We start from the raw sequence: 14,110 nt of genomic DNA on the forward strand, positions 1-14,110 counted from the left end.
GTCTATTAAGCAGTCAGGAGTTTAAATCCTCATGTGTCATGTAAGCATCAGTCTGATAATGAGGTGCATCATGGCATTAAACACAGCTTACAGTTAGTTGTTTTCCCATCAACGCACACTCATCCTACTCGATTTTTACCAGTGATTGGGTTGCATGATGTCAAACCATACACAATGACCACCTAATCAGAATTAGCCAGTGGTGTGTCCTGTAGATCTAGGCGAACGGATTTCAGATATAGCTACTATGCAATCATGTGGTTTACCATCTGCTTCTGTGGGGAGTAGTGTCAAATGTCAAGGTTAAAACACCTACTGTGTTAAACCCAGCATGGTGTAGCACAGTGCATCTTTTAAGTAGCTAATACCAGACTGTGCTACTGGAAATGTCAAGTTAGTTGTTTTTTGCAGAAGGATCAGAGATACAGAATGTGGTAGAGTGGTCCACAATGAATGATTTGTCAGTTTTTGAGGTTTTGGAATGGATTGATTCCCAGTAATCCTTTTCAGAGACAGTGACTTACTGTTGGACGTGATCATATGTCTCAGATAGGTGACTGTGGCGGGGCTATGGGGGAGGTTGGCACACCTGAGTGGAATCAGCACATACCCACATAGCAAAATTGGTATGGCCCGGATCTTGCCCACACAATGTGCTTACACATGGCCCACATACCGCAAAGAATGGCGGCCCTTTGGTGGACAGACCTGGTTTGCCAGAGGTGGCCCACACATGGGCCAGCACAAAGCCAGTTGTATACACACTGGTGGTCCTGTGCTGGTCCATGTGTGGATTACCTCTGGCAAACCTGATCTGGGCCACCAAAGGGCCGTCATTCTTTGCGGTATGTGGGCCATCTGTAAGTGGTGTGGAGCCACGGGCCAGTTGTAGACACACTGCAGGCCCTGTGCTGGCCCAGAACAGTTTCAGCTCTGGCCCCAGATGTCAGCCTAATGTGTACCTTAATCAAGGCATGTAATAACAACATGTGCCAGAACATGCAAAACAGTGCAAAAGTAACATGACAAAACTCTGTTCAGACAGTGAATGGACTGATTATAGTGCTTTTCGAGTTTCCCGGATTACTCAAAGTGCTCTATACAACATACCACACTCACCCAATCACACACTTTCTTTTAACTGAGTGCTTCCTAACTACATTGATACACATTCACACTCTTGACATGCAAACTGGAGGAACCAGGGATCAAACCACTAACCTTCTGATCAGTAGGTGACCTGCTCTACCGCCTCAGCTATTGCCACCCACTGGCAAAGATGACTAAACTGTTACTAGGTTTTGGATAAAGTGTACACTCACAAACCTGTCAAACCTGCATTTGAAACATTGGCTACCATAGCAGTATAGTATTGCAACATGGGATTTGGGTCTTCTAACTAAAATAGGAACATAAATAGTGCCATCATTGCCAGACCTTGCAACTTCTGACACCAGTCAGTCAGAAGTGCCAGCTTGGTGCCAGTTCTGGGCCAGACCTGTTTTCTATGGGCCTGGGCCACACATCCATGCTCTATTGTCAAGCTCATGTCAGTCTGCGTCTCTTTGTTTCTTGTTTTATTGTGACAGTCTTGCGTTCCATGTTCAGTGCATTTCAGTTTTGTTTCCTCACTCTCATTAGTTCATGTTCAGCTGTGTTCCCTCCTGTGGTTTGTTCCCTCATGTGTATTTATGTCTGCGTCTCCCTCTGTCCTGGGTCGCGATCTTCCTCATACCCAGCTGTGTTGGTTTAGTTTCCTGTATTCTCCAGTTCAGTTTTGTTGCTTCAACATTCCAGCAATAAAGCTCTGTTTTTGTGTTAAGTCCTGCCTGCCAAGTCTGCTTTTTGGGTCCAATCCTGCCTGCCTCACACACAGTCCATGACATTAACTGCTTCTAGTGATGCTTACATGGTCTTAACTCAGACTTACCAGTCACCACCAATGAAAGAGCGCCTTTCATTTCCCCCCATATCATATTTACTATTTGCCCATAAGTGCTACGCAATATCACACAATTCTGGAGAGTCAGGGGCCAACTGGCATAGCTCCAACTGGGTATACAGAGAACTTTTTTTCAGCAGGTGAACAGTTCTTACAACACAATCATATGCTGTTAGATGCTTCCCAAACACCCCATTACAGTGCTTTACCCCTGGAATGTCAGTTTCTTCCCATTGTTTGTACTGTTGTACTGGTTTTAACCGTGGCAACATATCTTGACAATCATCTTGTTCAGTTTTTGTTCTGTAAAAATAGTTTTGTTCATCAGTGAGAATTACACTTATGTATTTTCCAGTATACACTTCCTGTTTGTACTCTCTCAGTTTCCTGTTTCTCTCTGTACTTTCTCAAACTGTTCATTAACCCGGGTACCGGTTTAGCTCACTGGGATGAACGATATGCTGCAGGGCTTTGTCGCATGTCTTCCCCTTTCTCTCTCTCCCTCTGCTTTAATGTTCACTGCTCTGTGCAAAAAAAGCCAAAAATAAAATATTAAAAAAATATATTTAAAAAAACTGTTCATCAACCCCCCTTAAACACACGTGGTGTTACATGAGGTCAGCTTGTTACTGTGTAGTCTGATGAATGTGTGTGTGTTGTTGTACAAGCCTCACCAGTTCATCACAAACAGGAAACGCAGCAATCTGTTGGAGTCTCTACTCATACGCTTACAGCAGCAGATCAGCATGATATTTAACCATCTGCAACATTTTGCTCACTGTGTTATTATCAAGTCATCTTTCCCTGACACACTGACAATTGTGTTGTAAATTGAAGTTAACACATAGACTCTCAACCCAACAAGTTGACTGGACAATATGGCGACAACAGGAATGTTTGTTTAAAAGATCCACATTCAATTTCTTTGCATTGTAAATCTTTTGTATATTGTTTAGTCACTGGAATATCTTCCGTTCCTACAGTTTTAATAAAAAGTTTTGGTTTTTGATTCCAGTCTGCTTGTCTGATCACTGATTCTATAGCATCACATATTTCCAAAAGTCAACCTGTTCTCCTGCACCCCAGAGCAGAAATTGTATCAAGTTTTTATAAGTAGTAGGCTTAGCTTTTGATAACAGGTGTGTCTGTCAGGCATTTTTTAGCCGCAACCTGAGATATGGCCATGTTTATAAGTGTAAGCTGGTCTTCATTTCATCTTCATTGCACACAATAATTGTGTGTGTCATTAATCTGGGTTTCATTGCGCAAATGTCTGTCTTGTTTTTATTGCATCTGTGTCTCTTGTTTTACTTTTTTACCTTTTGTTGCAGTGTCTTATCACCCCTCCCCTTCTCACACGAGTAAGCAGCCTCAGTTTCCTACTTTTCAGGACAATCCTTAGCCCAGTGACATGTGGCTCTTCACTGAAAACAGCTCTGTCTCTGTCTAACCTTATCCTCCTTCCCTGGCCTCTCACTTGTTCTGCAGTAGTCTGTGTTTGGCACTTGTACATTTTAAGCTCTGTCATTTGGACTTTTTCTTCAGTCTTGGCTTTCTTGTTATTATTTTTCTTGCCATTTTATTCTCCATGTATGGCAAATTCTTCCACCTCAGACATTCTTGCTATCCCATTGTACACATATGCTTACACTTAGTCTTGTACTTGTACAGGTTTAAACACAAAGCAATCCCACAGATGTACTTCCCAGTTTGTGATTTGGGGGCATCTCTCCATCCAAGAGACAGTTTTAATAATGTACAGCTGTCTCATCCTCTTGTTGAATACAGGGCCATGCCACGCCGAGAATGCATCTAAGGAAACGCATTTGGAAAACTTCGAGCTTGCTCAGGTCGTGTTTGAGCATTGTCCACGTCTCTGCGCTGTAAAGTAGAATGGGCAGGATCAGGGTTCGGTAAAGGCGGATCTTTGTCGCCAATGAGAAGTTGTTCTTCTTCCAGACGCACCAGCGCAGGGAGGCGAATGCTGCCGCCGCCTGCCCAATTCTGGAGCGTATCTCCGCTGATGATGCCACTTTCTTCTCCTCGACGAGGGACCCCAGATATTGAAATTGTTGGACTTGTTTGATCTGCACACCATCAAGGTGGACGATCGTTGGTGAGCCGTCGGTGGTCAGGACTTTGGTCTTCTCGGCGTTAACCTTGAGGCCGTACAGTTTGGAGTGCCGGGCGATGTCATAGAGGATGTGAGTTGCCTCGGTGTCGTCTTCGGCAAAAATGGCGCTATCATCAGCGAACATTAGATCGGTGATAAATCGATCGGTCGAGGCTTGGACTCCGCGGCGGCCCTCAAATGCTTTGCGCATTATCGCATCGATGACGATGTTGAACAACAGCGGTGACACCACATCGCCCTGCCGGACCCCTGTCATGATGGGGAATTCTTCGGACACTTGGTCATGAATACGTACCTGGCTGGTCGAGCCATCGTAGGTTCGTTCCTCCATGAGTCGACGTAGGGTGAAGATCTGGTCGCTGCAGCCTCGTCCGGGTCGGAACCCGGCCTGTTCTTCCCGGCTGGTCATCTCACGGTGCTTTTGAAGGCGTGATTGAATTATTTTCATAAGGACCTTGCCGATGATGGACAGTAAGCTGATGCCCCGGTAGTTTTTACATTCTCGGTTGTCGCCTGTCTTTAGGATAGGAATGACAGCCGCCTTCTTCCAATTTCTGTGTACTCACTACCTAATTTATAGCCAAAGTATTCACTCACTGTCTCTGTACTGTTTTGCTAGCTTAGCTTAGCTCGTAGCCGACTCGTTAGCACCATGGCTACTTCACCTGTCCCTCCTGCACTTTCTTGCTCATTGTGTCAGATGTTTAGTTACTCCTCGGCCTCCTTTAGCAGTAATGATATCTGTAACAAATGTAGCATATTTGCAGCTCTGGAGACCAGGATTACTGAATTGGAGACTTGACTTCACACCCTTCATTCACCCGTAGCTAGCCAGGCCCCTGTAGCTGGTGCAGCCGAAGATAGCGTAGGCTCCGCTAGCTGTTCCCCGGCAGACCCCAAGCAGCTGTGGAAAGAGGGCGGCTGGGTGACCGTGAGGAGGAAGCATAGTCCTAAACAGAAGCCCCAGGTACACCACCAACCTGTGCATGTGTCTAACCGTTTTTCCCCACTCGGCGACACACCCGCCGGGGCTCAAACTCTGGTAATTGGTGATTCTGTTCTCAGACATGTGAAGCTAGAGACACTGGCAACCATAGTCAATTGTCTTCCAGGGGCCAGAGCAGGCGACATTGATGGAAATTTAAAACTGCTGGCTAAGGGTAAACGTAAATTCAGTAAACTCATAATTCACGTCGGCATCAATGACACCCGGTTACGCCAATCGGAGGTCACTAAAATCAATATTGAATTGTGTGTAACTTTGCCAAAACAATGTCAGACTCTGTAGTTTTTTCTGGTCCCCTCCCCAATCAGACCAGGAGTGACATGTTTAGCCACATGTTCTCCTTAAATTGCTGGCTGTCTGAGTGGTGTCCCAGAAACGATGTGGGCTTCATAGATAATTGGCAAACCTTCTGGAGGAAACCTGGTCTTGTTAGGAGAGACGGCATCCATCCCAATTTGGATGGAGCAGCTCTCATTTCTAAAAATATGGACAAATTTATTAAACCCCCCAAAATATGACTATCCAGAGTTGGGACCAGGAAGCAGAGTCGCAGTCTTACACGCCTCTCTGCAGCTTCTCTCCTCCTGCTACCCCCCCAAAAACCCATCTCCATAGAGACTGTGTCAGCTCCCAAACAGACAAAAAACAAACTAAAAACCAGCAATAAACAACTTAAACATAAACAATCACAAAGAAAGAACAATACAATATCCACATCAGAACCAAAGAGTAAAACAGTGAAATGTGGATTATTAAATATTAGGTCTCTCTCCTCCAAGTCTCTGTTAGTACACGACTTAATAATTGATCAACAAATCGATTTACTCTGCCTTACAGAAACCTGGTTGCAGCCGGATGATTATGTTAGTTTAAATGAACCCACACCCCCGAGTCATTCTAACTACCAGAAATCTCGAAGCACAGGCCGAGGGGGCGGTGTGGCAGCAATTTTTCACACCAGCCTATTAATCAACCAAAGACCCAGACAGACTTTTAATTTATTTGAAAGCCTGATACTTAGCCTTGTCCACCCCTAGGGATGGGTATTGATAAGATTTTAACGATTCCGATTCCATTTTCGATTCTGTTTAACGATTCGATTCCTTATCGATTCTCTTATCGATTCTTTTTTTTTTAAAAAGGAGAACACTAAAGTCGATTAGCTTAGAACTGTGTTTTATATCTTCTCTTTGAACAAGATAGAAATTTAGAAGTAACATGGCCTTACAAACCCAACAGTGAGATCTTAAGAGATCCACAGCCTACGGCTCTTCAATGGGGTGTCACAGGGTCCCCAGGAAAAAAAAATGTATATGTAAAATAATAAAATAAATATTCTTCTGTAGCAATAACAAAGTTTAACATAAATTATTCTGTAGCAATTACACAAGAATATCCAGTAATGTCCTGCCTACAATTAAACACATTCACTTACCAAAGTGAAATCGGGGGCATCTGCTGTGGCAAATGGGTGCAAGCCTTTGACCACAAACTTAGACACTGCTGGGTGACATTCGTCTATCCTGGCCTGAAAGGAGACGCTACCGGTAGACTGCAGCGAGAACTGCCAGCATCTGAGCCAGACTCTGTCTCTCTCATCATGGTTATCTAGATGCACAGTAATAGCAGGTTTTGTAATAAGGTAAATCGCGCTAACATAATATGCAATGCTAATTGATTAGTTACCTGCAGTATTAACGGGAGAGGACGTGGAAACGCTACCGCTGCTGCTGGGTTGAGCTTCGCTAGTCCGGAGCGGATCAAAAACACGACATTCGTTGAAAGCAATCGCGTGTTTTTTGAGCAAATGCTTTTGCATATTCGTAGTGTTTCCTCCCTTTGATGAAATCTCTACTTTGCAAGTATTGAACGTTGCCCTGTTGTCATCCTTTCTCATAAAGTGTAACCAAACTTTTGAGCGTTTGTGCCGCTCAGGCGCCGTGTTTCCTACTGGGTAAAAGACGCTACTCAACGTGATGACGTCATTCGGGGCGACTGGAATCGATAAGGGAATCGTTTTTAAAAGTGGCAAACGATTCGAAGGAATTGAAACAGTGGGAACCGGTTCTCAACAAGAACCGGTTTTCGATACCCATCCCTATCCACCCCAGTTGTAAAACTCAGAAACCAGTCTTACTTGTTATCATCTATCGTCCACCTGGGCCTTACACAGAGTTTCTGTCTGATTTCTCAGACTTTTTATCTGATTTAGTTCTCAGCTCAGATAAAATAATTATTGTGGGTGATTTTAACATCCATGTAGATGCTAAAAATGACAGCCTCAACATGGCATTTAATCTGTTATTAGACTCAATTGGTTTCTCTCAAAATGTAAAAGAACCCACCCACCACTTTAATCACACCCTAGATCTTGTTTTAACATATGGCATAGAAACTGAACATTTAACAGTTTTTCCTGAAAACCCTCTCCTGTCTGATCATTTCCTGATAACATTTACATTTACAATAATTGATTACACAGCAGTGGAGAGTAGACTTTGTCAAAGTAGATGTCTTTCTGAAAGCGCTGTAACTAAGTTTAAGAATACAATCCACCCACTGTTATCATCTTCAATGCCCTGTACCAACACAGAGCAGAGCAGCTACCTGAACACTACTCCAACAGAGGTCGATTATCTTGTTAATAATTTTACCTCCTCACTACGTATGACTCTGGATACTGTAGCTCCTGTGAAAACTAAGGTCTCAAATCAGAAGTACCTGACTCCGTGGTATAATTCTCAAACACGTAGCCTAAAGCAGATGACTCGTAAGCTGGAGAGGATATGGCATGTCACAAATTTAGACGATCATCATTTAGCCTTGAGAAATAGTTTGCTGCTTTATAAGAAAGCCCTCTGCAAAGCCAGAACATCTTACTATTCGTCACTGATTGAAGAAAATAAGAACAACCCCAGGTTTCTCTTCAGCACTGTAGCCAGGCTGACAAAAGGTCAGAGCTCTCTTGAGCCAACCATCCCTTTAACGTTAACTAGTAATGACTTCATGAACTTCTTCACAAATAAAATTTTTGTCATTAGAGAAAAAAATTACCAATAATCATCTCACAGATGTAATATTATCTACAGCTACTCTTAGTACCATTGATGTTAAGTTAGACTCTTTTTCTCCAATTGTTTTTTCTGAGTTAACTTCAATAATTACTTCCTCCAAACCATCAACGTGTCTTTTAGACCCCATTCCTACAAAACTGCTCAAAGAAGTCCTGCCATTAATTAATTCTTCGATCTTAAATATGATCAAACTATCTTTAATAATCGGCTATGTACCACAGGCCTTCAAGGTGGCTGTAGTTAAACCTTTACTCAAACAGCCATCTCTAGACCCAGCAGTCTTAGCTCCAACCTTCCTTTCATATCAAAAATCCTTGAAAGAGTAGTTGTCAAACAGCTAACTGATCATCTGCAGAGGAATGGCTTATTTGAAGAGTTTCAGTCAGGTTTCAGAGCTCATCACAGCACAGAAACAGCTTTAGTGAAGGTTACAAATGATCTTCTTATGGCCTCTGACAGTGGACTCATCTCTGTGCTTGTCCTGCTAGACCTCAGTGCAGCGTTCGATACTGTTGACCATAATATCCTATTAGAGCGATTAGAACATGCTGTAGGTATTACAGGTACTGTGCTGCAGTGGTTTGTATAATATCTAATAGACTCCAATTTGTACATCTAAATGGAGAGTCCTCTTCACACACTGAGGTTAATTATAGAGTTCCACAGGGTTCAGTGCTAGGACCAATTCTGTTTACACTATACTTGCTTCCCCTAGGCAGCATCATTAGAAGACATAGCATAAATTTTCACTGCTATGCAGATGATACCCACCTCTATATATCTATGAAGCCAGATAACACACACCAATTAGTTAAACTACAGGAATGTCTTAAAGACATAAAGACCTGGATGGCCGCTAACTTTCTGCTTCTTAATTCAGATAAAACTGAGGTCATTGTACTCGGCCCTGAAAATCTTAGAAATATGGTATCTAACCAGATTCTTACTCTGGATGGCATTACCTTGGCCTCCAGTAATGCTGTGAGGAACCTTGGAGTCATTTTTGACCAGGATATGTCCTTCAACGCACATATTAAACAAATATGTAAGACTGCTTTCTTCCATTTGCGCAACATCTCTAAAGTTAGAAATATCCTGTCTCAGAGTGACGCTGAAAAACTAGTTCATGCATTTATTACTTCCAGGCTGGACTACTGTAATTCATTATTATCAGGATGTCCAAAAAACTCGATGAAAAGCCTTCAGCTAATCCAAAATGCTGCAGCAAGAGTCCTGACAGGGACTAGAAAGAGAGAGCATATTTCTCCTGTTTTGGCTTCCCTTCATTGGCTTCCTGTTAAATCCAGAATTGAATTCAAAATCCTGCTCCTCACATACAAGGTCTTAAATAATCAGGCCCCATCTTATCTTAATGACCTTGTAGTACCATATCACCCTATTAGAGCACTTTGCTCTCGCTCTGCAGGCCTACTTGTTGTTCCTAGAGTATTTAAAAGTAAAATGGGAGGGAGAGCCTTCAGTTTTCAGGCCCCTCTTCTGTGGAACCAGCTTCCAGTTTGGATTCGGGAGACAGACACTATCCCTACTTTCAAGATTAGGCTTAAAACTTTCCTTTTTGCTAAAGCATATAGTTAGGGCTGGACCAGGTGACCCTGAATCCTCCCTTAGTTATGCTCCAATAGACGTAGGCTGCCGGGGATTCCCATGATGCATTGAGTTTTTTCTTTCCAGTTACCTTTCTCACTGACTATGTATTAACCCTTTAGAGCCGATCGGAGCGGGAACGCTCTGTTATGCGTAACTATTTTTAAATCCCAGTAGCACTGCAACCACGTAAGCTAGCGCAAAAATTTTTTTTGCATATGAAACCGGAGGAGTTGTACTTACATCTTATGCCATCAGCTTGTCCTAGGTCACGGTTTCCTTCCACATAAAGCTTTGCAAAAACTGCATAAAAAGCGCTTGCAGGAACAAAAACATAATATTCCAGAAACACGCTTTACCGATCCGATCAGCTGTTCATAACACTTCCTACGTTGGAATAGACGTCAGCGCGAACTTTTGCATTTCCGCCATTACCTGCCCGAAACCGGAAGTGACGTCATTTTCGCGGAAATGTAGTCTTTTTTGCGATCAGGGCCTCAGGGCCTATACTGCTCTTTTTAAAAGTTATCTTTGATTTTATGACTTTCTGTGTCGTTTCTGGGAAGCTTAGGACTCATATTGCACTGCTGGAAATAGTTTATTTTGATGCATATGCTGCTTTTTTGCAAATTTGCAGTATAATATTTATTTTCGTTTTTCCTGCAGTGTATAAAAATTGGTGTATTTCAAAAATAAAACTATGAAGACACTCAAAATAAATTTCCTGTGGTGGGAAACTATTTTGTGCAACTTTTTTGTATTTACAGTTTTGAGGGATAAGCCTCTTAAATTTCTCTAACTACAAATATATGTTAAAAAATCAAAAACGATTTTCAATTTTTTTGTAGTTTATTGCACTTTTTTGCAATTTATGTAATTACAATGCACTTAATGAATACATATTATTAAAATCTGGGCTATAATGGTTGTATTGATGTATAGCAACTTGAAATGCTCCCAAAAATGGCTCCACAGCATGTAGAAATATAATATAAGCTCTGGCGGACTTGGTTCTATGGTAGGTCTTAAAGGGTTAATAGACCTCTCTGCATTGAATCATATCTGTTATTAACCTCTGTCTCTCTTCCACAGCATGTCTTTTATCCTGTCTTTCTTCTCTCACCCCAACCGGTCACAGCAGATGGCCGCAGGACGTTTCTTCCTGTTAAAAGGGAGTTTTTCCTTCCCACTGTCGCCAAAGTGCTTGCTCATAGGGTGTCATATGATTGTTGGGTTTTTCTCTGTATCTATGAAGAGCCTTGAGGCGACCTTTGTTGTGATTTGGTGCTATATAAATAAAATTGAATTGAATTGAATAAATTATACTGGAATTGGGCAATAAAGTCCTTGCTGTCCTCTTTGGGTCTGGCAGATGTTTGTAACTTCTCTCTTGTCATTTTCAGGCCACAGTCATTGAACCAAAGTTATATTTCTATCCGGGCCCATGACTTCAACCATGGGCATTATGGTTGTCATCATTACATTTTTTTCCTGATTTGGTGATATAGGGAGAGAGAGATCATGCAATGCACCACTTTCTGGTGTGAGCTGGGCAACTTTGTTGATGATGACACTCAATTGATATCTTTTTTTGTGCCTTGCCTATGCACAGTTTTTCTTTCTTTGCATTTTAATTCATTCATCTTTAACTTGTATTCACTTTCTCATTTTCCAGTGATTTTGAGCGAAGACCCTCTTTTGGGAATTCATGTTCATTTATGGACTTAAATAATAACTGCAAAATTTCCCTAAACATGGGTTTTTACTGATTATAGAAATAACTGTTGTAACACAGTAATTATGTAGCTTTTATCGCAAGAATATATATTGTTGCAGACCTGCCTGTCTACCACAACAACAGTGTGCTAGACACTGTGCAACAAACAATTTCACTGATAGCTATCAGTGATCATTGATAGATGTCAATACTGAGCATTACTGATTAAGACTAAGATTGTGGCTACTCCTCTTCTAATGAGGTTTATGTTCCCTCCTGAGATTTACACAAAGTTCTAGAGGCACACTCAGAGCTACCTTTTGCACCTGTAGAGTATATTGAGTAAAGTATCCTATTGCTAACTTTGGCATCAGCCAAAAGGGTCAGTGAGGTACTGCCTGCTATTTTCCCAATCAGATGGTTGGTGGTTTGATCCCTGGCAACTCCAGCCTGCATGCCAAAAATCTTTGGGCAAGATAGTAACCCCAAGTTGATCTCTGATACATCCATTGGGGTATGATTTGTGTGAGTGCTAGATAGAACACACCTACATATAGAAAAGGTATTTGTATGAATGAGAGTTGTAAGTGGTTTGAGTGCTCAGGTAGAGTAGAAAAGCACTATGTAAGAACCAGTCCATTCCATTTATTAGCTTTTCTCTACTTGCCATTTGCAGATGAGAGCCAGAACCACTTTAATTCACTATGCCTTATCGATACATTAAGCAATTATCTAGACAGGACTGAGGGGTTTAGGAAAAGCAACCAAATCTTTGTAGCTTTAACTCCTTCTTTAAAGGTAAGTCTATGTCTCGCCAGGGGTTGTCCGACTGGGTGGTAGAGGTCCAGTTTTCCAACAAGGTGGACCACAGCCTTTTGTGCAGCTGTGTGCACATTCCATCAGATGAATGACTGCCTCATGGGACCTTTTTAGGAATGTTTATGTAGAGGACACCTGTCAGCAAGTCCTTGAAGTGACTGGTCATGCCAGAGGTTGCTTACCATAGTGGGATACTGAACTCACTTTTCAAAGAACCCCGGTTACGCAAGTAAGCAAACATTTTCTTTGTGCAAAGTAAAATTAAGAAAACATCTGAGTTCATTTTTATTTTCTCTACAGGATTGTTTGGATGACAGTCGTCGCATCCCCCCATCTCCAGTTGTCCATGTTCGAGGACTTTGCGATGCTGTGGTGGAAGGGGACCTAGTGGAGGCACTTGACAAGTTTGGCAACATCTGGTAGTCCTGGTTTAACTCTAAATACTGTTGAGGCCATTTAAAAATTATTAACACACTTTCATTTAGCTTGGAATTGCATTGCACATTGACTTTGGTATCATGGACTTTTTTTAGTGCACACCTTGCAATGTACAGGCATGACATGATTTTGAGCTTGTGCTAGAAAGCTTGTTTAGCAAGCTGCAACCCTAAACTGTATGAAACAAATGCCTTCTTCCTAGTGTTAAATGACTAGAAAGACCCATTAAAAATTGGAAACATCCCTGACTAAAACTGACGTGCAAAGTTATCACTGTCAAATGGTGGGATATATTAGGTACCAAATAAACAGTAAATTCCTAAAGTTCATGACAAAAAAATGGTCAAACATCTGAGCAACTTTGACAAGTGGAAGGAGGCAGCCAGTGAATCAGTTTCTTTATATTTACCTGGGAATGAGTGAAGTAGGATATACTAGCTAATGCACTGTTATTAACCTTGGGTCTTGACATTTGGGCAGTTTTTCTTTTGGCAAGAAACAAACATCAAAATGTTGCTGTAGACTATGTGCACACATACAATTGGGATGTGTAGCAATGACACCCTGTGGCGGGGAAGTTAATTACAGTCACATGCCTGGCTGCTCTTTCATCTACAGGTGCGCAGCACCAAATGTGACTAGGGATTCCAATGCTTACTATGCACTGAACATTTCCTCATTGCATCATGTATATGTAACATGCAGCGTCCGCATGTTACTTTGCTTCTAAGATGACCACAAGGGGGCAGTATATAGCAGTGTGCAACACGCTTTGAACAAAGTCACTTTAACTGGAACTGAACAAAAGCTGAATTTGCGTGCAATGGTATTTGCCTGCAAATAGAGCTTGCATCGTTGTCTGTATATGTCATCATCATCATTCATTTGATCAACAATAAAGTCACCGAGGTATTTCACCTTTTTATGAACCCCAATATTATTTTGGGACAGTTAAACACAGAGAAATCTAGCTGTTTATCCTGCTTGGTTCTACATATCAAAATAGCACTTTTAATAGCATTGTACTTTATATCATAATGCAGACCATATTCAGTACAGATATTAAGCTCCTGTAATCCAGCACTACTGGGACTAAAAACAACCAGGCCATCTGCATACATAAGATGATTTATCCATGTTTTACCTAATATACGCCCAGTGTTACAGGCTCTCAGCTACATGGAGAAATCATCAACATATAAATTAATTAAAATTGGAGACAAAATCCCACCCTGTCTGACACCATTGGGTAAACTGGACTGGGTTGTTTACCCAGTCCAGTTTATTATCTGTGCTTAGTCCAAGGTATTTATAGTCCTCCAAAATGCGTACCCCCAGTCCACAGCGATAAGGTGAAAAAAAGCTTTCTCAACCC

General features: G+C 41.8%; 1 protein-coding gene and 1 long non-coding RNA gene across 4 annotated transcripts in view; one reads left to right on the forward strand and one right to left on the reverse strand.

Moving 5' to 3' along the window:
* Positions 1-14,110, forward strand: part of LOC113024713 (heterogeneous nuclear ribonucleoprotein L-like) — a 44,821-nt gene that overhangs the window by 15,858 nt on the left and 14,853 nt on the right. For 2 of the 3 annotated variants that reach the window (XM_026171998.2, XM_026171999.2), the window contains exon 2: positions 12,598-12,716. In XM_026171998.2, coding sequence (XP_026027783.1) covers positions 12,598-12,716 — 119 coding nt within the window. Of the gene's footprint in view, positions 1-12,389; positions 12,527-12,597; positions 12,717-14,110 lie in introns of those variants that run through there. The other variant, XM_080302513.1, reaches the window with a different exon arrangement.
* On the reverse strand, positions 6,242-7,114 carry LOC145429249 (uncharacterized). The gene is made up of 2 exons (XR_013909484.1): positions 6,769-7,114; positions 6,242-6,690 (listed from the first exon to the last, which is right to left on the reverse strand). It is a non-coding gene; the product is annotated as an uncharacterized LOC145429249 (long non-coding RNA).

This window comes from Astatotilapia calliptera, chromosome 6 (assembly GCF_964374335.1).
Source record: "Astatotilapia calliptera chromosome 6, fAstCal68.1, whole genome shotgun sequence".
Classification (NCBI taxonomy): Eukaryota; Metazoa; Chordata; class Actinopteri; order Cichliformes; family Cichlidae; genus Astatotilapia; species Astatotilapia calliptera.